Genomic DNA, 27,940 nt, shown 5'->3' on the forward strand with positions numbered 1-27,940 from the left:
GTACAGCAGTAGAATAACGCTGTGTCCTCCTGTTACACGTACTCATGGTCTCTCCTACTCTCCCTTCATCGCACCGGTGACATCTTGTAATTGATATTTGGTTGTGTCATTATTTAATGTATTCCTCCTGGACTCAAGCTCCAAATGAACAAATGCTTTGTCTACTTTGCCATAACTGTGTCCCCAGTGCTTGGCATGGGACCTGGTACAGAGTAAATACATCATAAATATTTTGTGAATGAATGAATGAATGAATGACCATGATTAATAAAAGGACATAGCTGCTCAGTCTGGTGCTGATAACAGTGGTAGTGATCAAAAGGGTTAAACCACAGGTCATTAAATGAAAACAGCTAACTTAGTGCTTACAGGAACCATACGCTCCCTGTGTATAAACATGCCGGTGTGTGTGTACAGGTGTGTGTGTGCAAAAGCACAATAATGTGTTTGCAAAGGTTTGCATTTTTGTAGTTGTGTGTAGACATGTATGGTCATGTGTTTGTGTGTCAGGATAATAAGATGACTAAGACTAAGACACATGCAAATCACCCAGGAAGGCAGTTTCTAAGTCATTACTTTTTATTTTGAAAGATTTGTGAAACTCTTCACATCATGGTGAGAGTTTGTATGATTAATAAGAAGCAGCTTTTTCATGAAATGCTTGGAGGTGAACGAGTTCTCAGCCTGTGAGATCCGACCATCCCATTAACTTTGAAGTTTCTCTTGATTAATAGAAGAAAAAAAGGGAGGGTGAAGAAAAGGAGGAACATGCTAAAAACCTTATGACAGTCATCCAAATGTGAGGAAAGAACAACCAATTCACCAACTCCACTTTTTCTATTTTACAACTTTCTACATCTCACTCTTGATTTTGGCCTTCCTGGCTGAAACAGCCTGGCAGTCCCCAGAGTCCCTGAGAAGAGCCCTGGTTCTCCAAAAGACAGAGGAGGAGAAGCCCTGCAGGATGCGCTGACCACTTCCCAGAGAACTGACAGTCCATGTTCCCAAAAGTTTGAACCAACAGCCTAATGTGAAAAAGAAACTGCACCGAAAGGTAAAGGAGGAAATGGTGATGAACTGGGCTTATGTGAGAATGTCTATATTTTCATAACACAGCCCCAGAATCTTTCTCTCAGTTACAGCCTCAGGCAAACCACGTTCTGGTTGGTGGGTTCTGCAGGGATCTCCCCCACTGCTGAGCCTCTAGTCCCAAAACCATCCTTGACAACATCGTGTGTCTGTTACTTCCCTTTGCCCACCTCCAGGCCACCTGGGGAAGCCCACAGACAGCCAAGACCCTGAAATGAAATGAACACAAAGTCTGACTCGGTGAGTATTAGTTTCAAACAGAACACTAAAGGGAAAAGTTGAAGCTGCAATGTGTGTTTAAGGCAGAGCCCAGCAGATCCGTGTCCACCCATGTGCCAATAAGACAACGGGCAAAGCTACAAATGGCAAGAGAAAAATGGGACTATTAATGCGTGTGGAAAAGGCCTTAATAGTTAAGTTACAGCTAAGAATGTCATGTCTTGGGTTAGAATTTTCATTTTTAGCACCGTTAATGTATTCACTTAAATCTATGTTAGCACCTTGTCTCCAGGCAGAACAACAAACCATCCAAACATTTTAAACATTGGGGGAAACATGAAGGGGAGGGTTAAAGAGAGAATCCGGTACTGCGGAAGGAGTGGATTTAGATCACAAGATCCTTGTCGATATCCTCTGCAAAGCAAGAAAAGAGCACGGTTAAAAATAAGGCTGCGTCGATGATGACGCACTTCCCAAGGGGTCAGTGGACTCCCACCCATCCCCAGGGGCAGGGGTCTAGGTGGCCGTCCAAGGTCACCCAGGAAGTCAGTGACGGAGGAATCTCACTCTCCCTGTCTCTGGCCTGTCCCTGTCTCTTACACACGCTGCCAAGTTACACTTCCTGTTTCCTCTCTGTGTGCCTGCCAGTTCCCAAAATAGTGTTTAGCACAGGGTGAGTGCTAACGCTTGAGGAAGGGAAAGAGAGAGGGACAGTTGGATGGACAGAGAAGGATCAGGAAGACGCCCAAGAGACAGGAGTCAAATAGGCAGAGAGAGCAGAGACAGGCAGAGAGGACAGACAACAGACAGACCAAGAGAGCGGAGAGTCGGGGCGATGACAACCCAGCACCCTGGGAGCAGTGCTTCTGCCCATGCCCCTTGTTTCTTTGTTCAGACACTCACTCTGCTTGATGCCGAAGCAGCCGGCCCACTCATCCAGGGCGATGTACTTGTCATTGTCCAGGTCACAGGTCTCAAAAAAGCGGGTGGTGCAATGCTCCATGGGGATGAGGGGAGCACGCAGTGGGGCCAGCTCGGTGTGGGAGAGGTACCTGCAGGGAAGGAGGCAGGGGAGGGCCTAAGGCATGGAAAAACTCCACACCCAGCCTTGGGAGGCAACCGGGGAGTTAGCCTGCCCCAGAGCATGGAGGAAAGGATATTTAAAGCAGGACAAAAAGCCAGAATCCCAGGTCTACCCCTAGCTCTGCCACTGACTGCTCTGAGACTCAGAGAACAACAGTGCCTCATTCGGAACCTCAGTTTCTCCTTCCAGCAAAGAGGAGCAGTTGGCCATAATTAGTAACGGCCCTTCCAGCTCTAAGGTTTCAGGGGCTCAAAAACAAAGGTCTGTTTGGTGTATTTGATTGTTTCCTAATTGGCTGAGAACTGGGGACACAGAAACTTAAAATCAAAATTCAGCACTTCTGCTATGGGTAGATCAAAATCTAGCATGACACAGCACTGTATATTGTCTATGGACACACATTTATACATCTATAAATGCCTAGTAAAGGGTCTAAAAGTGACACACCAATCTGGTGACAGTGCTGCCTTCTGGGGAGGAATGTGGAAAGGCACTGGGATTGGCAGTGAGGGTCAACGGGAGCTCTAACCATCTTCATAGAGCTTTGCTTGTGTATCCTGTAATGTCTGAGAGGGAGGCCCTTTGGATGTCTCTCCCACTGTCCTCCCTCCCTATTCTCCCTGCTGGCCTTAGACTCCAGAGCATGTGTATAATTTTTTTCTTTGTTCCCCAGAGCCCCTCCTACTTGTCCCTAAAACAGTCTCCCCGCCAAGGATCTGCAGGGAACAATGTGACTCCAGTTGTCTTCTTAACTTCTAGACCTCCCAGCCCCACCCAGCTCACCAAAGAAATCACACGATGTTTGAACTGATAGGAACATTCTCCTCCCTTTCATTGTACTGGTGGAAAACTGAGGCCCAGGGAGGGGCAGGGATGCACGCAAGGTCACCTACAGCCCTGGGATGGGAGGAGGAGGAAGTGGGTCCCCTTGCCCAGGCTGGACCCCTTTCCCAGATGTGCTGTCCTTGCACCCCATCTGGAAGCCTCCCTCCAGGCCCTCTGTTGCAGTGGGATCCAATTGCTTTGCCTGAGCTCCAGATGTTCCCCTCTGACTTTTCCCCTCCCTGCCATAATGAGTGACCCAGTTGGATCCCAGCCATGGCAAGAGCCTGGGAGAGAAGTGGCCGGAAGATTCCCAGAGCTCAGGAGACCCCAGCCCTCAGGATCACTGGCAGGGTTGGCAGACTCCAGGCACACAGGCTGGACAAAGAGCGAGGGGTGAACAACCTAGAAAGGAGGTTCCCTGGGTATGTGAGTAGGGCAGCCCTTCGTTTCCCCTCTGTGTGATGCTCTGCTTCCACAACCCAAGAACAAAGAAAAAACCACTCTGGGAATGTGCAGGTGTGGCTTGCTCCATCTGAGGCTGAGCAGGGGCTCTCACTTCATCACCAAAAGAGAAGTTCAGAAGGTAGTGACAGGGTTATGAACAGAGTATGAGTCCATGAGGGCAAGGACCATGCCAGCTCTGACTGCTGTTCAATCCCCTGCCTAGAATAGTGCAGGGCACAAAATGCACACTCAGTAAGCATTTGCTAACTGACCAGCTGCCTGCCTGTTCAGCAGTGCAGTTGCACAGGGCCTCATAACTCATTTGGACAAGGGACAAGAGCCCTCAAACTGGGGGCTTGCAAAATAGACAGGCTTTTTTGGATAACTTCCAGGATCAGTTGGGCCCTGTTGGGGCTGGGCCTTAGGAGGGGGCTTAGACAGTGCCAGGTGGCTGCTCTGCCCCTGGATGTTCTGCTGAAGGACAGGGAGCATGTGGCTGACCCCACCTTGTCCCCTGCCACCCCTTGGAGCCTGGTACTCCTTCTTAACTCACACTCCTTCATTATCCAGATATCCATACCTAGTACTTGCAGGATTATGGAGCTACTTTGAGCTCCTACTGACTTTCACCTCAGCATGAGAGTGTCTTATTGGTTTCTTTCTCCCAGGTCCACATCTTTTCTCCAGATGCCTCATGCTTCTGCTCCAATCCCCAGGCAAACTGTGGATGCCAGGGCTGGGAGCAGTATAGGCTGCTGAGAGGCTTTCTGGCCATAGCTAGTGCACCTGCCAGCCTTGAGCTCTGTTCACTCTAGGGTCTGGGGTCTTACCCATCAATGGGGTGCTGGTCCAGCTGGCCAAACTGCCAGTGCACAGGAAAGATGTACATGTTGTAGTTCTTCTCGAAGTCCCGGGCCAGCAGCTCCACAGGGTGGTCTCCTGCCTCCAGGCGCTTCTCATTCTCATGGATCTTCTTCACCTGAGGGAGTAGAGACTGTGTGTGACAAGAGGTCCATGGAGATTGTCTGGACCAGTCGGGCCCTCCCACCCCTGCCAGAAGGCCAGAGCAGGCAGAGACTAGCCAGACCAAAGTTCACAGCGAGGGGAAGGAGGTGTCATAGATGGGTACCAGCATCTCATTCACAAAAACAGAAGCCTGGGATGACCTCAAAGAATTCTCCGTATAGCTACCCACATCCAAATCACCTGGAGAAGGCCGGGCACACTCTCACGCCTGTAATCCCAGCACTTTGGGAGGCTGAGGCAGGCAGATCACCTGAGGCCAGAAGTTTTGAGACCAGCCTGGCCAACATAGTGAAACTCCATCTCTACTAAAAATACAAAAATTAGCCGGGCGTGGTGGCATTCCTGTAATCCCAGCTACTCCGGAGGCTGAGGCAGGGGAATCACTTGAACCCGGGAGGTGGAGGTTGCAGTGAACCGAGATCGCACCACTGCACTCCAGCCTGGCAACAGAGTGAGACTTTGCCTCAAAAAAATAAAATAAACATAAATCACCTGGGGAGTATTTAGAATGCAGCTTTCTGAGCCTTGCTTTCTAGAGACACTGTTTCAGTGGCCTGAGGTGGGGCCAAGGAATCTGCATTTTATCAGCTTCTTGGGGTAGGTAATATGCTCATTAAAGTTTAAGATCCACAGACTCCAAAGGAAAAAGGAATAGGGCTGTTTCTGTCTCTTTTGTTTAACGTTAGGTTAAGCAAAGGCAGCAGGTCTCTGCTGCAGGACTTCTCAGAGCCTCTAAGATGTTAATGTGCAACACCAGCCTCCAAAGGCAGGAAGAGAAGTATGTGTCCTGGTGCTCAGGGGTAAATGCACGCTCCAGAGCAGGATGCCACCCTGCAGTTGGGGGCCCAGTTCTAGGAATGGGACTGGATCTTCACCAGCACAGGGCCAGCAAGGCCAGAGAGACCACTTACCCGCAGCTTCTGCTTCTCAGTCAGAAGGTTGTTGTCCTCATCCCTCTCATACAGGGTGACCAGGACGTTCTTGAGCCAGTCCCGCATGCGCAGGGGGAATTCGGTCAGCTCAGAGTCCAGGCAAGGGGGGATGTCTAGGTTCCAAACACAAGGGCGGTCAGCACAGACCCTGAATCTCCCTGCCAAGAGCCAACGAGCTGCCTGGGCCGTGCTCCCCACCCCAGAGCCCCCCCCCACACACCACCTGCATTGGTGGCCTTGGCACAGTGGCTCAACCTCTCTAGGCCACAGTTTCTTCACAGGACAATGAGCAGAGGCAATTATGTGTGGGAAGAATGCTCTAGAAATGCATTTTGCAAAGGCATGGCTGCTGCTTTCCTCAGCCTGATCTGCTCTGCTCAGGGAAATGGATGGCTCCTGATGGCTCCTGCACCTTACTGAGTGCTGGGCTTTGGGTGTGATCCTAGCTGAGACTGGGCCCATGTTGTTCACATTAACCATTGGCAGGTGTTTGAAGCTGGGAGGCTGAGGGATCACATCTATCCACAGGCCCAGCTTGGCAGGGAGCTGGGAGTAGAGGACTCAGGGATGTGTAACCACCAGAACCTTCTTAGAAATGATTCCAACCTGGTCTTTGGAACTTAGAATCCCAAATGTCGGACCCGAAGATTTCATCCAAGTCCACGCTTTTCTTTTTCCTTTCTTTTTTCTTTTTTCTTCCTTTTTTTTTTTTTTTTTTTAGACAGGATCTCACTCTGTTGCTTAGGCTGGAGTGCAGTGGCACAATCACGGCTCACTGCAGCCTCAGCCTCCTGGGCTCAACCAATCCTCCCTCCTCAGCCTCCTGAGTAGCTGGGACTACAGGCACGTGCCACCATACCCAGCTAATTTTTGTATATTTTCCAGAGACAAGGTTTTGCCATGTTGCCCAAACTGGTCTTGAACTCCTGAGCTCAAGTGATCCTCCCTACTCGGCCTCCCAAAGTGCTGGGATTACAGGCGTGAGCCACCGTGCCTGACCCAAGTTCACACTTTGTACTGGACTTATTAGAGGTCAGCATGGAGAGAAGGGACTTGCTCAAGGGCACATTGTCAGAGCCTCATCCAGTATCTAGGGCAGTGTGGTCACCTGGGGGCTTAGGGGTCTGTTCTTCCCTCATCATTGAACCATGGAAAGTCCCCTCTGTGAGGCTACCTTCATCACCAGCTGAGGACTGGGAGAGAACAGAGAATATCTGGTGATAAAAACCTTAGGAGTTGGAGTGAGTGGGCAACATGCCTCAGGGAAAGCAAAGCCACTTTGTAAAGGCTCCTTAAGACAGGCACTCTGGTCTCGCTGCCCAGGGACTTCCTACCCACTCTTCTTCCCCCAACCCTCCTTTTCTACTCTGTACCTTCTCAATTTCATACCTGGGGTCCCACGAGGAGAACTTTGTTTCCCACCCCCTACACACTTTTCTGTACCCTGTACACCTGAGGCAGGTGAGTGGCTCTCCTCATTGCCATCGGGTGCCAGAATACACAAGACCCACCCACAGTGTGGATGTTGCCTTGGAGGGGGAGCAGGTGTGGTCTTGGGGGTCTCCCATGATAGGGAGGATACTGAACAAGGAACTTGGCCCCACTGAGTTTGCAGCTGGGGTCACTAACCAAAGATCAGGCCACACCCTGGCATCCCTCCCAAGACAACTGACTCCCATGTTTCCGGAAGAGGGTGCTTATCCTCTGTTTTCGGAGGGCAGATAGGAATGTAATGGAGTAAAAGGGTGAAGATATGACAGTACCAAGTAACAGGGCCCAAAGCAAACTGACAGGCATGCCCTTATTTTAAAGCATTCAAATTCAGATATTTTCAAAATATTTTGTAGGCCCAGGTCAAACATCATTTTTCCTTTACAGTGTTGAAGCAAGAAAGATTCAACTTAGCCTGAGAGAAGAACTTCTTCCTCATTAGAGAAATGAAATGCGGTTGTCTCAGATGCTAGTGAGAGACTCCAGAAATCTTCCCTGATGTTGACCATCCATAGTCGCTCAGTCCTTCCCCAGAAAGTGCCCTGAACTCAGAGTTGAGAGGAGCCGACTCATAGACAATTACCTCATTTTATAAATGGGGATGCTGAGACTCAGAAAGGGAAAGAGATTTGCCCAAGATCACCCAGCATGGGGGTGGCAGAGCCAACCTCAGTGCCAGCTCAGAGCTCTCTCCCCAAGACAGGAGTCTGGAAGGGCCCAAGGACACTCACATTTGCAAGGCCCGATGTAGTCCAGGTGGAGCTTGTGGCCCTTCTTGGTGCCCTCCAGGGTGCACTTTGTGGCAAAGAAGTGGCAGGAAGAGTCGAAGGTCTTGTTGTCATTGCTGCACACCTGTTGGCAAAGCACAGAGTACCCCCTCCTTCATTCCCAAAGCTCTTCGCTGATACCACTATCCTTGTCCATTTCAGAGATGGGGACACTGAGGGTTAAGCAAGGAATGTCATTAGCCCGAGGTTATACAGTGAGTTAGTGGTAGGGCTGGGACACAAATCCACTCTTTGGGTTCCCAGGTCAATGCTCAGCCCAGGCTGAGAGCCATCGATGGTCTCTGAGCAGAGGCATCATTGAGTCAGGTCTGAGATATAGGGAAAAAATATCCTGGAAGATATTTGAAGAGAAAGTTAAAGACAGGAACGGGAGAGAAACAAGAGTGTTCAAAGAAGAGTTAACATAGCAGGCCTGGAATTGTTATCCTTAGAAAGGCCCGCTTGTAAGGTCAACCTGTGGCTGGTGTCTGGGAACTTAGCTGGGAAACAGTTCCCTGCACTGTTGTAAATCTTTCCCTAACTGATAAGAGTGGCTCACTATGCCTGGACTGTTTGTACAAACAATCTGGTTTATGCTGAACATCTGCTTTCCTTCTGGAAGTGTGGAATTCTGGTGCATGCTAGGCAAAGGGTACCTATGTGACCAGCATCCAATTAAAACTTTGTGCTGAGTCTCTAATGAGCTTCCCTGGACAGAAATATCACTCACATGTGGCTGCATCTTTGTAGCTGGGGTAAGAATGCACTCTAATGACCCCTCATGGGAGCAAGTCAGTCTCCACCCAGATTCCTCCAGACTCTGCTAGCGTCTTTTTCCCTTATGATCCAGCTGTATATCCTGAATATGTCGCTATACTAAACCTTAGCTGTGAGTACAACTGTATGCTGAGCCAATGGAGTCCTAGTCAATCTCTGAACATAGGGATGGCCAAGCAGAGATGTTGAGGGCTGGACAAGGGCAGTGGCCGTAAGTAGCTGTGTTAGGAGGAGGGGAGCCTGTGTTGAACATCCTGTCTGTACTTACTTAGTATAGCTTATATGTCACTGCAGAAGGAGAACTGGTGGGCACTGGTGACTGGGCATTGGGAGTGGGGAGGGGTGAGGAGGAGGAAAATGTTAACAATGATATTAAAATGTGGATCCCAGAGGCTATGTAGTCTCTGGAGAAACTGAAGATGGAGAAGCCAGATGGGAGGCTGTAGGAATAGTGCTGGCCCCAGATTTGCTGCCATGAGCTAGACTGCCACTAGCATGACGGTGGGCAGGAGCAGGCACTCAAAAAATATTTACTTGGATGGATGGATGGATGGATGGATAAATCCTATTGGAGAGAACGGACATATTTGAGAGATAATTTAAAATTAAGCAGCATTTATTGGATACTTGTTATGTACCAAACATTTTCTGACACATCTCCACAACAGTTCTATGAGTTAAGGACTATTTTTATCCTCTCTTTGGACGTGAGAAAACAGACCTGAAAAGTTTTGGCAACTTAGCTGAAATCTCACAGCTAACAAGTGATGGAGATGAGGTTTGAAGTCAACCTTCAGTTTGGCCCCAGAACCCAAATTTTTGAACCTGATTCTTTGCTGATGCTGTTATACTCTTAGCTAAAAGAGTCTGGCATAGGGCTTGGAACCTGATGGTGCTGTTTAAAGTCTTGCTGGTTGCTGAAAAGATCCAGTGCCAGGCAGAGCACTCTGACTCATCCCCTCTTTCCTGCTGGGACTAGGTCTAGAAAGGGGACTTCTGAGACTGGCACTGCCCCATAGAACCATCAAGCCAACAGTTTCCTGAGCAGACATCCTGTATTCCAAAGCGCCCAATCCCTACCCCCTGCCCCTGTCTCTCAGCCCTCACCTTCTCAAACTCGCCAATTGGGGCCGGGCAGCTGGTGGGGTCCTGGCACACGCACATGGGGGTGTTGTTCTCATCCAGCTCGCACACCTTGCCGTGTTTGCAGTGGTGGTTCTGGCAGGGATCTGTAGGGCAGAAAGACAAGAGAGTTAGCATCACCTGCACTAGCACATCCACCCCCATCCTACCTGGACAGATCTCAGGGCTGACAGACAGTCCTTGGCTGTGGCCCCCACTCTGGGCTTTGGACAGCCCTGAGTCCTGCCTGCTCTTGCACTGAGCCTCGCAGTCAACATTTAGGGCAGCAGCTGGTTCAGCCTGGGGATTAGAGGTTTAGCTCGAGATAGAGGTCAGGCAATTTTGGGGGGCTGGAGGCTCAGTCTGGGACCCAGAAACACTAGATACCATATGGCTTTCCCGAAGATTGAAGCAACCATTGTGTTCCTGGTCTCCATTGAACAATCACAGTGGGGCATTTCTGGATTCCAGAATAAGCTTTCTAGAATGGCTTAGAAAGTCAGCTGTTGACACTGAGCCAGGGAGCTGTGAGGCCCAACAAAACAGACTTAAGTGGCTGTAAGGGAAAAGGGAGAAGAGCCTCAAGGTCCATGCTGGACAATAGAGCCTGGTAAACACCGGATGAGGTGGGCGTGGAGGCGGGAAGGAACATGACTCAGCAGACGTCCCTCTGTTCAACAGAAACCCTGTGCCCAGCTAGATCAAATACCATTAGCTAAACCCTCAGGATGAGAGCTTAATGTGGCCTTTTCCTCTCAATGCTTTATTTTGGGTGTTTTAATAATCCTTTAGCAGATGCCTACTCAGCTTGTCTGAAAACTTCCCGGCAGCCCTGGGACGAGGGTCTGCCATCTTCATCAGCCCCATATGAGAGATGAGAAATTGAGGCTCTGAGATGATAAGCAAGCTGGCGTGGAGAAGCCTGGGTTCAAAGCTTAGGTTGGACTGCTTCCAAAGTCCTTGCTCTTAACCCCTTGGGTACAAATGCCTTGCACCTATGGCTGGAGCCAGAGCCCCTAGGTCATTTGTCTCCCAAGGCACTAACGCATGGATAGCACGGTACGGATTATGTCAGGCTGCATTTCCTCAGGACCTCGTTTCCCTGGGCTGTGTGAAATAGAATGAGCTTATGAGTGTGCAAGTTCCTGATCTCTTCTCTCAGATCTACTCCTCTGTGGGGCACGGGCTGATACAGAAGCAATGGGGGATTTCGGCGACCAGATGTGATCAGCGACCTCCGTGGGACTGGGAAACTCAGCTTTGGACTCAGGGCAAAGAGCTATGAGGGGAGAAGCCCATTTCCAGCTGGAGAACTCTCCTTCCTACCACACACATGGATGGCCTGGAAACCGATCTTGCCTGGATCCCAGGCGACTGAGTGCCACAGTCTCCCAGTTGTTAAGTCAAAGCCATGTTTCCTCTACAGCCCACTGAGGACCCCACCCTGCATTTCTGCTGGAAGGAGCCTCATGTAGGCTGTCCTCATGCCCCAGGCCCAGGCAGCCAAGGGCAGCTTGGATGTGCCAAGTCACAGGGAAGGGACGTACTTTCCGCCACCACCTCCTCTTCGGTTTCCTCTGCACCGTCATCAAATTCTCCTACTTCCACCTGGACAGGATTAGCTCCCACAGATACCTGGAATTGAGGGAGAAGAATGGGTAACATGGTCCCCACTCCCATCCCAGACCCATAAGGGTAGCTGAAGGGTTCCAGGTCACAGAAAGCACAAATGCAGGGTTGGGAATCCAGATTTAATCTATAGGCCTGCTGGGTTTTGCAGTATGCCTGGGATTCTGTTGAGCTGCCTCAGACGTCACCAGGGGTGTTAGGGAAAGAGAGTGTGAAAGGAAAATATATCTTGGACCCCAAAATCACTAAGCTAAGGGGAAAAGTCAAGCTGGGAACTGCATAGGACAAACCTGCCTCCTATTCTATGCAGTCATTCCTCTGAGGCTCACCTGAGACAAATGCTTGTCTGATTGCTTCCTCTCCCCTATCGTTTATGTAAAAATGCAGATTCACTGAGCCAGATTAAACTGTGTATTCAGGGGAAGGCTGATCAAGGACTCAAAGAACACAACCATTCGTCTCTTATCTACTTCTAACCTGGAAGCCCCCATTTCTCAAGTTGTCTTGCCTTAGCAAACTCAACCAATGTACAACTTAGACATGTTGATTGATGTCTCATGTCTCCCTAAAATGTATAAAAGCAAATGTACTCCCGACCACCCTGGACACATGTCTCAGAACTTCCTGAGGCTGTGTCACAGGCGCATCCTTAACCTTGGCAAAATAAACTTTCTAAATTGACTGAGACGTATGTTCACAAGAGGGTGTCAAGCCTCCACCCCTGCCAGCCACACCCAAGCATCTCCCCTTTCCTCTGTGTGTGTGTGTGTGTGTGTGTTTTTGTTTGTTTGTTTGTTTTTTTGAGATGGAGTCTTGTACTGTCACCCAGGGTAGAGTACAGTGGCGAGATCTTGGCTAACTGCAACCTCCGCCTCCCGGGTTCAAGCAATTCTCCTACCTCAGCCTCCTGAGTAGCTGGGATTACAGGCACCCACCACCACGCCCAGCTAATTTTTTGTATTTTTAGTAGAGACAGGGTTTCACCATGTTGGCCACGCTGTTCTCAAACTCCTGACCTCATGATTCGCCTGCCTTGGCCTCCCAAAGTGCTGGGATTACAGGCGTGAGCCACCGCACCCGGCCTCCTCTGTTTTATGTTTGCAGAAACTGTGGGTAATCATGGAAGAACAATTGTTGCACAGCTTAAAAAACAAAAATTTTAAGGTCCTGGCCCCCAAACGTACGGTTCCGTTGAAGGTTTGGGAAGCATTCAGGAGTGTGTCAGGATGTGGGAGATACTCAGGGTTTGCATCTATGCTATGTGTGTACATGGAGACAAATGCCCCACTCTAGCATTGAGACCCACAGCATCCGCCCTAATTTCTCAGGGCACAGATACGGGTAGAGAGGAGCTAAGGGGCTGTGGTCACTGCCCACATACCTCAGTCACCTCTGCCACAGTTTCTTCCACCACCTCTGTCTCATCAGGCAGGGCTTCTTGCTGCTGTTGGAAAGAGAAAGTAGCATTCAGAGGGGTCAGGAATAAGGCCAGCTTCACCTCCAAAGTGTCTGTGGCCTGGGATACAGGCTAGGGGAGCTTGGAGAGCAGCTTACTGGAGATCCCCAAAGTTGTGCCTCACGGACTGCCATGGTGAGGGACAAAACAAAGAAGAAGCCAGTCATGTGAGCACCGTGGAACACTCAAGCAGTTCCCATTTTATATATTTTATATCCTAGGTGTCTACCTAAGATTTAGCTTGGAAAAGTATTTCTGCTGCTTTGAATTCTTATAAAGTCTGAAAATCACTGATCCAGACCAATTCCCTCACTTTACAGATAGAAAAATTGACATCCAGAGGGAATGACACTGTGAATTTTAACAGATGTCATCATCTTCCTCACAGTGTGATATTACTATTATTATTATTAGGCAATTTTTCTTGCCATTTCAACTTGGAGTAAGAGGAAGCAAGAAAACACACAACTTTGAGGCCCTTAGCTGGCTGGGGCTGCTTCAAAACTTAATGCCAAATTTGAGAAACTTTTGCCTCCATCTACCAGCCTGATCAAGATTGCCACGGTCTGCCATCACTCCCACTTCTTAGTGAAGAGAGGATGAAGGGGTCACAGGTTGAAAGAAATTGCATTTTTTGCCTGCCCTGTTTCTTCCTCCTCTCCTGGTGAAGGCTTGCAGATGAGCTGTGGATAACTACTCCTGTCCTCTGCATGCAATGCTTGGAGGAACTGTCTGTTAATCAAGGGGCCCCACTCTCACCTGGCCAAGAAGCTGGCTCAGGCCCCAAGCTCAGCCAGATTGGCTCTCATTTTTTGAATTTACAAAAACCTTCTTGGCACATTCTCTCAAGATGTGAAAATTGCTGGAGTTGATTCATTCAGATAGCAACATCTCAGAGACTGTCCATTAGTTCTTAACTCCCAAAGCCTAGAGCTGCCCTTTTCCAGTCCTCCCCAAGGCCTTTAATATTATAATCTACCTCTGTATCTTCCCCTCCTCCCCCAATTTAGTCAGATTGAACTGTTGCTTACAACCAAACAACCCTCACTGTTTCAGAAGCCAACACATTCCTCTCTCTATAGCTTGAATCTCTTCTAATACCACCCCTACCAGAAATCCCCCACATCCCGTCTCCTGCCTACTTGAATTCCTCATATGACAAAGACATCATTTCCTTCTAAAGCAATCCTAGTTCATTGCTGGGAGGCTCTGACTACTAAGAAGTTTATCTAACATTACATGGAACTCTCTTCTCTGATACCTCCACCCAATGGTCCTCATCCCAGTTTTTCTCCTGAGCTTACTAACTTAAGAAAAAAAAAAAATCTTAAAAAAAAAAAAGACAACTAACTTGAAATGGGGAAGTCCCTGTTCCCTTTCAGCATCCAGGGCTGGCAGGCTCAGAACCCGTGGAGCTAGCGGTAGGAATGAGAACAAGAAGATATGATATTTAGGTACTTACAGGGGCTGCCAAGGCCCTCCCAGCCAGGCAAAGGAGAAAGAAGATCCAGGCCCTCATGGTGCTGGGAACCCTATGGGGAGGAGAGATTGAGAGTTCAGTGAGAGTGAGACTTCCTTATGGAGATTTCCTTCTGAATTCCTGATACGTGCAAGATAATGTTAGATGGTACAAGTTAAATGATAGTGAAAAACATGAGAGGAGGTTGGTTCCATTTAATATTCTTTAAACTCTGCTTATATGAGAAGAAAGTCTCAGTTTGGTGCTAAGATGTCTTGAACACCTCCTTTATACTCATCTATCTCCTCTTTTAACAAAGACAGAATAAGCCTCCAGCTCAGAGCTTCCACAGGAAATTATATCCAGCTGGAACTGAATAAAGTTGTTTTGGTTTTTTTATGTGTTTGTTTTTACAGTTTCCTTCTATTTATGACAAAGGTACACAGAGTTTTCCACTTATGGTAATGATATAAAATCTGCTTTTGTAACACATTTATTAAAGTTTTTGCAAAGCGATTCAACTAAGGTGATGGGCTAATTAGTTAAGTTTGGGCAATGCCAAACCAGATCATCTTCAAGGTCCCTTCAATCCCTGATATTCTAAAATTTTTTTTTTCCCTAAACCCAATCTCTCCTCCTCCTCCTCTGTCGCCTCCTCCCCCTCCTTCCTACTCCCTCTGCAATGGGAGAAGTTAATAGGCAGCAACTTCCTGCCAATTTGAGACAATGAGATCCACATTCTAAAACAAAGAACAATAGTCTTGGAATGTAACCCATGGAAACTTGAGGGTGGCCACATTTTTCTCCATTCTACCCAGAAGGGACAGCACTTCTTTAGGTCCTGTAAGGAAACCATCCAGATGCTTCCATGTGTTGCAGAGGGGATGTTGCTGAGATCTAGAAAATACCTCTGTTCTGGTAACTGTTAAGGCCTCATTCTCTAAATGCCAAGCTCTAGACTCTAATACTCTCATGACTATAAGGGACGTTGGAGCAGAATCTCCTCTGAGGATTCAAAACCAAAATGCTATTCCTAACAGAGGCTCTGTGATGGAGACATTTCATTTCTTGCACTAACTAAATGGCTTTTCATTCTCAAGTGACTTTAGAAAGTTCTTTCTTTTACTGATCTAAATCTGCCTCCCCCAAAACTTTCTGATCTGTCTACCCCATCCCCCCTGCAGCCACAAAGAACAAACCTGCTCTCTCTACCCACAAATAACCTTCCATCAGGAGCAACAGTGGCCATGTCTTCCCTCTTTTTTCTCCCAAAACCTCTCTGTCAGGCTCATCATCCCTTATTTCTTCCAAGACTTCTCAACTGACCAAATGGAGATGGGAGGTAACCTGGCATCACGGAGAAAAACACTCAGCTTGAAATTAAATGCCAGGGGGTCTTATTCTACCACAGCAGTATCAAGTCTTTTGGTCTCTCTAGACCTTGGTTCCCCCATCTATTAATTGAAACGGGTAGACTAGGTGAACTTTGAGGTAGCAGCCTCGGTCCTTAAAATGCTCTTAAGACACCCCAAGCACATTCTGGTCTTGACACATATAGTCTCCTCTGGGATCATTTGTCTTCACTTGTACTATAGCATTTGGGAAGCAGAAACAGGCAGAGGAAGAGCCGACTTCATAATGGTCCTTTCTTGGGCTTAAAGAGACACAAAACCTCACCCCCTATTGCATAGAGTGAATGAAATAAAACTAACAGAAATGTAAAGGACCTGGGGGTTTGGTATTGCTTCACAGTGACCCCAACTTCCAGAGGAGTCTAGTCTTCCCTTCTGAGGCAGCTTGTGGAATGTTCCTCCCCTCACACAGTTGTTCACTTGTTCGCCAGGCTTAAGTGGAAAAATCTCCCTTCTTGCTTCCCCTTTTGGAAGACGCAAGATAAATAACTCCTGTGTGTGGCTTGGGACAAATGGAACAGAAAAGAAAACATCAAGGAAGGACTTGTCTGAGATAGTTTGAGGTTGAAGGATCAAAGTGAAATGGCAGCTAAAACAAAACAAAACAAAACAAAAAGTCACCCCGTCTGAGCTACAATGACAGGGTAGTCATGTTATTGAAGAAATAGCCCAGCTAGGACTGGAAATGTAGTAAGCTTCAGATTAGAAAGACAGGAAGACAGACATTTCCCTGAGTCTGTGTCCTTCATATGAGCAGAGTAACCATGCTTCCCTCTGTGACCAGGGGAAGGTTTCGCTGGGCGGCTCTTCCGTCTGTCCTGCCTCCCCATCTTCCTGAATTCCTTTTCCAGCTGCACACTCACCCTCCCTGCCACCCCCATCCCTGCTGTTGCAGCCAGAAGAGAAAAATAACTCTAAGTCTTATAGGGCTGCTTCATAGTTTCTAAAGCACTGTCATGTAACACTGTCTCCTAGAGCCTTCTGACAATGCTGGGAAGTAGGCAGACAGGAATGGAAGGGTTCTTAGTCCCACTGTCTTAATGGGGAGTCTGAGGTCGAGAGGGAGGAAGCACTTGTCCAAAGTCATGCAACAATTCAGGCCCTCTCCAAATAGGCAAGCGTTCTCGCTCATGGAGTTGGGGTGAGCCTAATAGGAATTATGCTCAGACAGGTGGGAGTGGGGGAGAAATGCAGAGAGACTGTTAAGAACAGAATGCAAAATCTTGGAATGCACCTTCAAAGTTTTGGAAGAAAACTGTAAAAAACAAACACAAAATCTGGGTCCTGCCCAGTACCCGGTGCTACGCCACCAGTCCAAGAGCGCCTTTCCCCCAGATGATAAGATGGGAGGGAGGGGAAGCAGCTGAACTATTCCAGATGCACAGCCATACTCCCTGCTTCCCCACAAGATACCTCTCTGAGGCTCTCTAAACTACCACTGACCAAAGAGCCCTGCGTCCATCCTGCAAAGCTAATGGAGTATAACAGTCACCCCAGCAAGGTCAGAACACAGTGTCAAACCCCAGCATTCAGAACTCACAGCTGTGATCCTTTGCCAATCAAACCTAGGTGTAGCGTGCCTGGTGAAAATTTAAATTCCCTTCATATAAATGACCAGTATTAAATGAAAACTCCCTCCTTTGTATTTCTTTAGTCTGTGATGATGCATACATTTATCATTTTCAGGGTGTTTTCATAATCCAGCACCCCACTGGGGGCTCAAGTCACATCTTTCTGCCCAATAGTACAGATGAGAAGACCAAGGCCTAGAGGAAAGGAGAAACCTGCCAACAGTTAATAGCAGTGAGTGAGTGAGTGGCAGGGCTAGGGTGAGAACCCGTGCAACCCTACCCCACCACTGGTATGTCTCTACCTCTGCACACTATTTCCCTTGGCAGCTACCCGCTCCCAGGTGGTCACCTGAATGGGGCTCAGTTGGGCCTTGAACTGGCCTGAGTTCCTGGGAAGGAAAATGCCCAGGGCCAGGGGAGGAAGAGAAGGCATATTTCCCTTGGCATGGTGGCCATCAAATGCAGACAGTCTTAGCCCCCTCCCGGCCGCCACTGCCTCCTGTTCCGTACGTCGAGTCCCTTCCTTTTGCCTTTATTTGCTCTGGAGACTGCTGAAAATCCATCCTTGGCTGCCAGCAGGACCTGAAGCTGAGGTCACTTCTCTCTCTGGAAAGACTCCAAGGATGGAAAAGTACAGCCAGCCCCCAAGTTTGTCCCTCAAAACATAAAGGGCCTCCTTTGGGCTCTCCTTGGACGTTAAAAAGCCACTGAACTTTAGAACATGGGGGATACCTCAGAATCATAGAATCATGGACTGTGGGTCTCAGAATGATAGACTTAGGATGTGAAGCAAAGAAACTGAGTTGCCATCATTAAATCTTATTTGGGTGGAAAGAACTTATGGAGTAATGCAACCCAAGAGGACTTCCCAAGATGATGAACACATTCTATATCTATGTGGTCCACTATGATAGCTACTGGTTACAAGTGGTTACTGAACGCTTGAAATGTTGCCAGTGCAAATGAAGAACTGAGTTTTAAATTGTATTTCATTTTATTTAAAAATTTTATGCAAAAGGACCGAGGCCAATCCAAAAAATCTTACTTAACCCATACCTTGTTGAAATACTGCAATAGAGAACAATGGAAAACATCTTTTTTTTTTTTTTTTTTTGAGACAGGGTCTCCCTCTGTCACCCAGACTGGAATGCAGTTGGTGCAATCTCAGCTCACTGCAACCTCTGCCTCCTGGGCTCAAGTGATTCTCCCACCTCAGCCTCCTGAGTAGCTGAGATCATAGGCACATGTGACTACACCCAGCGAAGTTTTTTTTTTTTTTTTTTTTTTTTTTGTAGAGATGGGGTTTCACTATGTTGCCCAGGCTGGTCTCGAACTCCTGACCTCAAGCCATCCGCCCGCCTCAGCCTCCCAAAGAGGTGGGATTATAGGCGTGAGCCACCATGCCCATCTATTTTAATCAACTTAAATCTAAATAGCCACATGTGGCTAGTGGCTACCATGGTAGACAGAGTGATAATAAACTATTAGGCAGTACAGAATAAAGGTAAGCTCACAGGCTCTGGAGCCAGAATATACAGGTTCAAATCCTGGCTCACCACTTAGCAACTGTATGACCTTTAGAAATCAACTTTACCTCTTGGGGCCTCAATTTGTTCCCCAATGTGTAAAATGGAAACAATAACGTATCAATCTTGAAAGGCTCATGGGTGATTTACACAAGAGAATCCAAATAAAGAGGTAAGCAATGTTGTCGTTGGGAAGAGCATCTTATAAAGTCCGAGGTTCCCAGAATCTCCATCCCCCGAAAGAATTCAGTGCAAAATTCCAGTGCTTTATAAGCCCAGGGAAAAAGGGGTGTTTGGGTGGAACAAAGGACATATTGCTCCTGTTGGTCTGGGTAAGTCCAGTCTCCAGAGGATACAGTGACGAAGACCAGGCCCAGGGCTGGCCTCTTACTTGGGCAGCTGATACCAGCCAAGCATCTCACTCTCACTATTTGGCTTGGAAACAAGGGCTCCAAAAACACATGTTGCTGGTAAACAAGCCCAAAGAGAGGAAAACAAGTCTAGAGGCTAATAAAGGAAGCCAGAAGCCAGGCCCTCCAGGGAGTTGGGACTCGGAAGGAGCCTGGGGTCTGCTGATGTGGGGACCGAGCCAGGCAGGCCAGAGAGGTGGCCACATGCAGCTACAATGGCACTCCTGCTCACACCCCTGGGAGCAGACACAGCAGCTCAGAGGTGGCCTCATGACGTGGAAGTCAGGAGAGCTGAGAGCAAGTCAGCATGGCTCCCAGCTGACTGTGCGAACTTAGGGGAGTTTCCTCTGCTCTCCAGAACACCCCCAGCTTGTCTGTATAAGGTCAGTGCTCAAAATTATGTAAGCCAGAAAATCCCTTATTTCAATGAAGTCTTCTGCAGAGTCCGATATTTCAAACTGCTGAAATCTTTTAGCATGTATTGAAACATGTGAATGAGTATTATCTAGTTAATCAATAAGTGTGAAATTAAAAAACAAGAGCAGGCTGGGTGCGATGGCTCACGCCTGTAATCCCAGCACTTTGGGAGGCTGAGGCGGGTGGATCACCTGAGGTCAGGAGTTCGAGACCAGCCTGGCCAACATGATGAAACCCCGTCTCTACTAAAAATACAAAAAATTAGCTGGGCGTGGTGGCAGGCACCTATAATCCCAGCTACTCGGGAGGCTGAGGCTGGAGAGTCACTTGAACCCGGGAGGCGGAGTTGCAGTGAGCCAAGATTGCGCCATTGCACTCTGGCCTGGGCAACAAGAGTGAAACTCCCTCTCAAAAAAATTCACAAAAAAGAAAAGCAGATAAAAGTGGAGTGGAGCTGAGGACTGGGAGTCCTACACACAGGGACATTCCCTAAGATACCTGGGAACATCTGTAGTTTCTCCTAGGAACACAATATGGAACCCTTAGGCAAGGTGGTCCCTTAGGTTCTTTTCAGCTCTGATTTTCCGGATCAACTTGGGCAGAAGCTTTTTAGAGCATTACCTCTCTCCACTTGCCCCTTGACTCCCTGCTTCCACTTCTATTTCCTGCTGGAAGGGAAGACGCTACAGGAAACTTTTAAGGTGTGGTAGCTAAAACTTAGGACTGGAGAGCTTGTGGGGCAACTCAGAGGTGGCTCCAGAGTTTGGGGCCGGAATCAGCCTGAGATTCCATAAAGACATCTGAGATGCCACGTTTCACTGCGGCTAGCAGAGGCTGGGGTGGAGCTTCAGGCTTCCTTCTTGGCTCCCTCTAGGGCACTGCTGCTGCATCGTGGTGACCACAAATGAAAGGATGAGAAAGAACATCAAAGTGTCCAGGCTGTTGCATCTGGAAAGGCCTCCGAGATCCCAAAGATAGCAAATATGTGGCATATGTGACAAACACGTAGCCTCCACCTACCCCTCCTGCACATGTGGCAGACATTACTAATCAATCGCTTGACCTCTTCTCCTAAAGCCTAGAGAGGCATCAGAATCCTGAACACAGTTCTTCTGACAGCCACTACCGATGGATTAGTGATGTTGTCAGGCCACATGAAACCTCTGTGTGCTGCCTCTTATTGTAGAGGTAGAGAAGCTGAGGCTTAGAGAAGGAAAATACCTCACTGGAGGTCACACGGCAAGCTGGTGTCTGAGCAAAACTTCCAGATGTTCAAAAACATCCAGATGTTTGCTTTGCTTTTTTTATCTGATAGGTCTGAAATCCTAATGCCATGACTAACACAAGATGACCCAGAGGGATCCCCAGATGAGAGAAGTTAATACCAAGTTTCTGAAAGAAACGACCTCTGAAAACAATTGTTGTCTATGTTCATGTTTTCCTTGCAGACATAAAGCTCTATAGCTTGATGGGTGAGAGCAGAGATGATTTCCTGTCTAAGCTGCCAGCTGAGGAGAGGCTGTTTTTCTAAATAATTCCATCTAGTCACTACTTGCTGGCCCTGGCCCTGCACAGCCCAGCTGTCCCTGGGTTCAGGATTGAGGTTGGGAGGGAGGGAGGGAGGGAGGCATCAGGTTCTGTGCTGTAGAAACAAGGTCCTCAGGGTTGCTGAAAGCTCAAGGCCAGTTTTCCCTTCTCTCCTTTGAGACTGACGTTTGGGAGGGAGCCAGCTAGAAGGGAGCAGCCGCCTACAGGCACATCACGCAGGGCCTTTGGGCCTAATGACAAAGCCACGTGGGCCGGAATAGGCATTGCAGGCCAGCCAACGGGAGAGACAAAGTGCTGCTCACCACTTAGTATCCATGGGGCTTGTGTGCATGAGTGTGTTTCCAAACTGAACAAATGGGGATTAGGGGTGGGGAAGGCAAGGTGAACATCTAAATGGCTCCAAACACCTGGAAGTTTGGCTCAGACGCCAGCTTGCTATGTGACCTCCAGTGAGTTATTTTCTCTTCCTGAGACTCAGTTTCTCTCTCTGAGACATAGAGGTGATTGGTGATATATGTAGGTTACACGTCTGTCTCATTGTCATGATCCATATTATGTTTGACTGCGCACATCCATCCATGTGTGGCTGCAAGTGGCGGTGTGTGTTTGTATACCTGATGACATGTCTGTGTAAGTTACATACAGCCTGACTTAGCATCTGTCTGTTTCAGTCTGTAATAGGCAAGGGTCAGAATTTTCACATTCATTAAGATATATTCCTGGAACTTGTCTGTAAATAATTGTCATCCAGGAAGAGGTGTGTGAGTGAATGACTTTCTGTGTCTGCTCCTGTAATGAGGCACTTATTTTTAGCTGAGCCAGTGGGTGCCTGTTGATGAAATCGATGTTTATACTCTTCATCACTATAGGTTTGTACCTGTCCCTGTTTATCTCTGCATATTTATCTACCTACATAAACGACTTCAAAAGCCAAATATTCTACTGTTTACCTCACATCCTCAGCTCTTTCCTTTCCTTCACCATTCTTTCTTATTTATAGCTTGTTTTCAGCAAGGAAAGCTGCTCTCATGAATAGCAAACCCCAGCCACACTGTTGGTTGACAAATCTCTACAGATGGATAAGGATTACAGCATGATGGTTATGCAACTCAAGATCCCCTAGCCCATCCTTTCTTGTTTTTTTTTCAACTGGGGGTACAGTAAGGGGGTCTTAAAAATGCAGGCCAGCTATTCCTTTGAACAAAAGAGGTATCTGGGATTTAGGTTTACAGGACTTCAGAGTTAGAAGGGTGCCTGGGAGATCATCTAGCTTAGAACCTCTATTTAACAGTTTGGGAAACTGCAGCCTCAAGAGAGGAAGTGTCTTTCCCAATGTCAGGCACTGTGAGTTAGAACACACTTTTTTTTTTCACCCTTGGCCAATGCATTTCCTACATAGAGGGCACAACAGTCTTGGGAAATACACAAGAAGGTCCCCAAATCAAAATGAAGATAAACAATATTATGATTTTAAAATTTTTCCTGTCAGTACTTCTAGTAAAGGGAGTTCTATACAAACCCCAAGATGATGGAGCTGCCAGGAAAAAAAAAAAGCTGAGAATGATTTCACCAGATCTTTGGATGCCATTAATCCATCAGTTCTAAAACCCTTTGCATTATGAGGGAACGCCACAATTCGCAAAGTGCTTCCCTGAGCATTATTCCATTTCTTCTACACACTATCTACCCCCTAGAGGTGGCTGCTGTTACTGTTCTTTAACTGTAGAGTGAATGGGGCCCAGAAAGAAGTATTAGTTCAAGGTCAAATGGTGCCTTCAGGGCGCAGCCAGAGCTAAAACCCAGGTCTTCAAACCCCCTTGCAAGGAGATTATCACTGCCCAAGGCTTCCCCGGAATCCTGAGAGATCACAAGGGCAGGGCCTAGAATTTGCTGCAGTCCTTGAATTTGGGGTTGGGGTACGTTCAGACTGATGTTCTTAGAGGGTTTCGAGTGTCCCCTCCCAGCCAGCAGGCAGAGACCCTGAAAAAAAGGTTACCGTGGCAACTCACATTCCTCGGAGAGTGAGTCAGGCAGAGAAGAGCCTTCTGGTGGGTGGGACTTGGAGAAAGTTTCAAAAGTTGATTCCTTCTCCAGGCAACCCCCTTCTTCCCCTCCCTCCCCCTCTTTGCTCTAGGCGTTGTCGATGTGGCAGCTGATAGCTGCGAGTTAACTCTCTTTCCTCAACCACTCCCTTTTCAAAAGGCTTCATCCTCCAGCAAATACACACATTTGTTACCAGTCCTCACTCCATCTCCACGTCATGCCCTCTAATCCATTTGAGAATATCTTAAAGCTGAAAGCTATGACCACCCATATTCATTCTCTCTCTCTCTCTCTCTCTCTCTCTCACACACACACACACACACACACACACACACAGTGCATACAATTTTTAGGGGCTTACAGATGGCTTGAGGCCCATTCAAAGACCACTCCATAGACCCTGGTTAAGAAATCTTCCTTTGAATATTTTAGAGGACACAAAGCACCCCAAAGAGACTTCAGCTTCAGCCTTCTTTCATTACAGATGGGGCACTAAATCCAGGGGAGACACTTACCTAAGATCACACATAAAATGCATGCCCGAAGCCTGTGTCCTACTTCTGCTTTGCTTCTCACTAAACCACCAGCACTTGGGGCATATAGAAATTTAACTCTAAAGCATTACTAGAGAAAACGTTTTCTCTAATGAAAAAAATGCTGTCCTTTCCTGAGGAAAATGCATGCCTCTCTGTTCCCTTTTGGGCAGACTGGGATTCCTGGAAGACATAACTCATCCCAGTGCCCCCTTTCCATTGGAGTCCTTGGAGTCCCTTTCCCTAAGGAAATCCACTTGACAGCCAGTTCATGGAGCCAGTGGCGGTGAAGAAAGGTAGTGGGTTTGTCTGAAGAAGACCTGACACCCTGACAGGCTGGACACCAGTCTTGGGTGGAGTACGGAAGGGGACCCTGGAATTCTCTCCCTCTTCCCTTCCCCCTTTCCCCCTTCTGAGAACATCTCCCCCAGCACACTCCACCTCCCATAACACCCATGTCTTGGTTGACGATATCTGATGTCTGGGTTCTTCAGATTTAGATAAACTAAGGGCTACTGCCTGTGTTTACCATCCCAAGGAACTCAGGACAGGAACAACACCTAGCCCAAGACTGAGGTTGTGATGGTGCCATTTCAGGCAGAATGGCGCTGAAATTTGTGTACTGGGGGGACAGAAGGTGGTGTTTGGGAGTGAGAAGAATTAGAGGAAAACAGAAGGCTTCCCAGGGGTGTGGATTAATGGTGAAGCCTCCCCCTTTGCCTTTCAGAGATCAACTGATTTTTCATGCAAAGTCCCTTTTGGAAAACAGAGCCCCTGACTGAGATGTGGAGGACAGACTCCGGTTGCTGGCCAGGTCCCTGTGGCAGCTGTGATGGGATCAGATTCCCAGGAAAGGAGGAGGCTGCCACATTTGCAAAGGGAGCAAAGAGGACAGGCAGGCAGCCTCTGAAACCAGAGACAGACACAGAGAGAAACAGAGAGTGAGAAAATGCTCCCCCGAAGACACAGTGAGATTATTTTCTGTAAACCTATAAGGGAAGACAAAGTTACACAGTGAGTCCACCTTCTGAAAAGCAACAGGCAGACAGGACCGAGGACCATGCTCTTAAGGGGAGCCGTGATGGAGCCGGGAGGAGAGGCGCATCCTCAGCAGAGCTTCCCTCCCTTGCACACGAGCTGACGGCGTGAACGATAGTGTCGGGGTTGGTGCAACTATAGAAGGGAAAGGCTGGGCGGGGGTCACACATACCTCAGTGGCAGGCAGGCGGCAGGCAGAGCGCGCTCTCCGGGCAGTCTGAAGGTCTGCGGGAATGTGGAGGGGTTTAGAGACAGGCAACAGGAAACCACTCAGAGCTCTGGGCTGGGTCTATCTCCCCTCCACCCCGTGGTCCCTCCTCCTCCTGTCTCCTCCTTCCTCCGGCCTCCTCCTTCTCCCATAGCCAAAGCTGTCTCTGTCTTTCATTTCTTTCCTCCTCTTTTTGCGGTGGGCTGTCCTGACCAAACGTCCCAACCCTGCCTGCCTCATCTGTTCCGGGGCTGCTGCCTAAACCGACTCACAGAGTGCCAGGGCTGGACAGGCCTGGAGGGATGACCCAGAACAGCCTCTTTCTTGTTCAGAGGGCAAGTGAGGCCTGGAGACTGCAAGGAATTACCCAATGGCCCCCAGGGGCAGAACCAGACCTAAGTGTCTTGATCTTCTAACCAGTGAGCTTTACAGGAGTCCTCCCTAATATTAGGCAATGCTGAGAAGGGCCGAGCAATTCAAGGGGGTTGTATTTGCCACAAAGGCAAGGCCAGGACTTAACCACTGTACAGACAAGACAAGCTGCTACTAGTGGTATCATCCTTGATGATTTGGAACTGGTCTTAAAAAAAAAATCCCACTGAAACTCCACTTGTACCACTGATAGACACATAAGGGATTAGACATCTAGCTGGTGGACCTGTGCCACCAGTATTGAACAGATAAGGTAATTGATGATATTGATGATAATCATAGGAGTAACAATAGCCAAAGTTTACTGAGGATTTAATAATCTTCACAGCAACCCCTTATCTTAGACATTGCAATTATGACCATTTTAATAATAAGGAAACATAGATGCTAAGTAACTTGCCTATGATCACCTGGCAAAAAGTGGTATGAGCGGGCTGATTCTACGTTTCAACTTGGGTCACTCCTGTTGTATATAAACTGCTCAGTGCAACAGGTCTTGGTTGAATATTTAGTTCGTGCCTAACACTCTGGGAGGTATGAGAATTAATAAATACCTGGTCCTTGTCCTCAAAAAGTTTTATGGTTTCTGGTTTTTCTTTTCTTTTTTTTTTTTTTTTTTTTGAGACAGAGTCTCACTCACTCTGTCGCCCAGGCTGGAGTGCAGTGGTATGATTTCAGCTCACTGCAACCTCTGCCTCCCAGGTTCAAGCAATTATCATGCCTCAGCCTCCAGAGTAGCTGGGATTACAGGTGCACATGCCACAACACCCAGCTAATTTATTGTATTTTTAGTAGAAATGGGGTTTCAACATGTTGCCCAGGCTGGTCTCGAACTCCTGAGCTCAGGCAATCCGAATGCCTTGGCTTCCCAAAGTTCTAGGATTACAGGCGTGAGCCACCGCACCCAGCTTAGCTTTGTGGTTTCTTAAATTGTTTTCTAATTTTTTTAGACTAGTTAAGTGCAGAACTGAGAAGGGAAAAAAAGTACAACAAGGAATTCAATCTGTAACTGACTGTGAACAATCAATCAATCGAGATAACTCACTATTCAAGGAGCTTTGGATCTTGCTGAAATGTTGTGCCTTACACATACGCCCACTTACACAAGTGGTACAGAATCTAAGGCTTATCCCAGGGCTTCAGATTGGTGGATTCCTGAAAGAGGTGGACCTTGAAGCATGGGTTGGGTTTGAATACCACGGAAAGGGAGAAGGCAGAGAACACCCTCATGATACACTTCCATCTGCTGTGGCCCCTGTCTGTCTTGCCATTCTCTCCTCCTACCACAGTCCTCTGTGCCCATGATGCTCCAGCCATGCCAACTTCCTTCCAGTCCTTCAACTACCCCAAAGCTTCTCCCACCCCAAGATTTTTTTTTTTTTTTTTTTTTTGAGACAGACTCTCACTTTGTTGCCCAGGCTGGAGGGCAGTGGCGCAATCTCAACTCACTGCAACCTCCACCTCCTGGGTTCAAGTGATTCTGCTGCCTCAGCCTCTCAAGAAGCTGGGATTACAGGCATGCACCACCACACCAGGCTAATTTTTGTATTTTTAGTAGAGACAGGATTTCACCATGTTGGCCAGACTGGTCTCGAACTCCTGACCACAAGTGATCCGCCCGCCTTGGCCTTTCAAAGTGTTGGGGTTACAAGTGTGAGCCACCATGCCCAGAATCTTTGCACTTGTTCTTACCTCTGCCAGAAACACTCTTCCACCTGATTTTCCTGTGCCTATTCTAATGTCACCTCCTTAGAGACGCCCTCCCTGGCCACTCAATCTACTTGCCTCTCTCACAGGCACAGTTCATCGCCTTACACTGTTTTATTTCCTCCCCATCACCTGTCATTCTCAGAAACCATTTGTTTCCCCCACTAGACAGAAGCTTGGTGAGAGCAGGGACTTCACATGTCTGTTTACTGCTTTGTGCCCAGCATGTTGACCAGTGCCCCACACAAAGCTGGCTTGCAATATTTTATTCAATAAATATATGAACTTCCAACTTGCCCATCTGAAAAAAGAGAGGGTTGTCTTTTACTAGGGTTCCAGCCTGGAACAGTGCCCCACACCCAAGAGACCCTCAAACCACTAAAATGGAACATAAAAGTTAGGGTGTTTGGTCCTTTTGAGAACCTGAAGGAAGCCATGAACTTTCTCTGCAGAAAAATCCACAAACACCCAAGAAGGAATCTTCTCCAGATGACCCCCAAGGGCCAGGTGCAGTAGTATGTTCCTGGAGTCCCAGCTACTCTGAGGCTGAAGCAGGAGGATTGCTTAAGGCCAGAAGCCTGAGACTAGCCTCAGTGACAGAGCAAAATGCTGTCTGTAATAATAATAAAATAATAATAATAATAATAAGGCCAGGCATGGTGGCTCACGCCTGTAATTCCAGCACTTTGGGAGGCTGAGCCAGGTAGATCACCTGAGGTCAGGGGTTCGACACCAGCCTGGCCAACATGGCAAAACCCTGTCTCTACTAGAAATA

General features: G+C 47.9%; 1 protein-coding gene across 3 annotated transcripts; it reads right to left on the reverse strand.

The window, feature by feature from the left end:
• Window positions 1-557: 557 nt before the first annotated feature.
• On the reverse strand, window positions 558-25,313 carry SPARC (secreted protein acidic and cysteine rich). Of its 3 annotated transcripts, none has more exons than XM_024246770.3 (10): window positions 24,991-25,189; window positions 14,324-14,393; window positions 12,787-12,846; window positions 11,324-11,411; window positions 9,762-9,883; window positions 7,842-7,962; window positions 5,599-5,732; window positions 4,492-4,640; window positions 2,212-2,360; window positions 558-1,722 (listed from the first exon to the last, which is right to left on the reverse strand). In XM_024246770.3, exons 2-10 carry the CDS (start codon window positions 14,378-14,380, stop codon window positions 1,694-1,696), a joined length of 909 nt encoding a protein of 302 aa, XP_024102538.1. In that variant the 5' UTR covers window positions 14,381-14,393; window positions 24,991-25,189; the 3' UTR covers window positions 558-1,693.
• Window positions 25,314-27,940: the final 2,627 nt, after the last annotated feature.

This window comes from Pongo abelii, chromosome 4 (genome assembly GCF_028885655.2).
Source record: "Pongo abelii isolate AG06213 chromosome 4, NHGRI_mPonAbe1-v2.0_pri, whole genome shotgun sequence".
Classification (NCBI taxonomy): Eukaryota; Metazoa; Chordata; class Mammalia; order Primates; family Hominidae; genus Pongo; species Pongo abelii.

Bases quoted from the DNA above. Each gene is read 5' to 3' on its own strand.
- SPARC (XM_063723944.1), bottom strand. From the start codon at position 14,380: ATGAGGGCCTGGATCTTCTTTCTCCTTTGCCTGGCTGGGAGGGCCTTG. The intron at 9,884-11,323 runs GTACGTCCCTTC...TCTGCCCTACAG, and splicing joins AGAGGAGGTGGTGGCGGAAA to ATCCCTGCCAGAACCACCAC. The intron at 4,641-5,598 runs GTAAGTGGTCTC...CTACTCCCTCAG, and splicing joins CTGAGAAGCAGAAGCTGCGG to GTGAAGAAGATCCATGAGAA.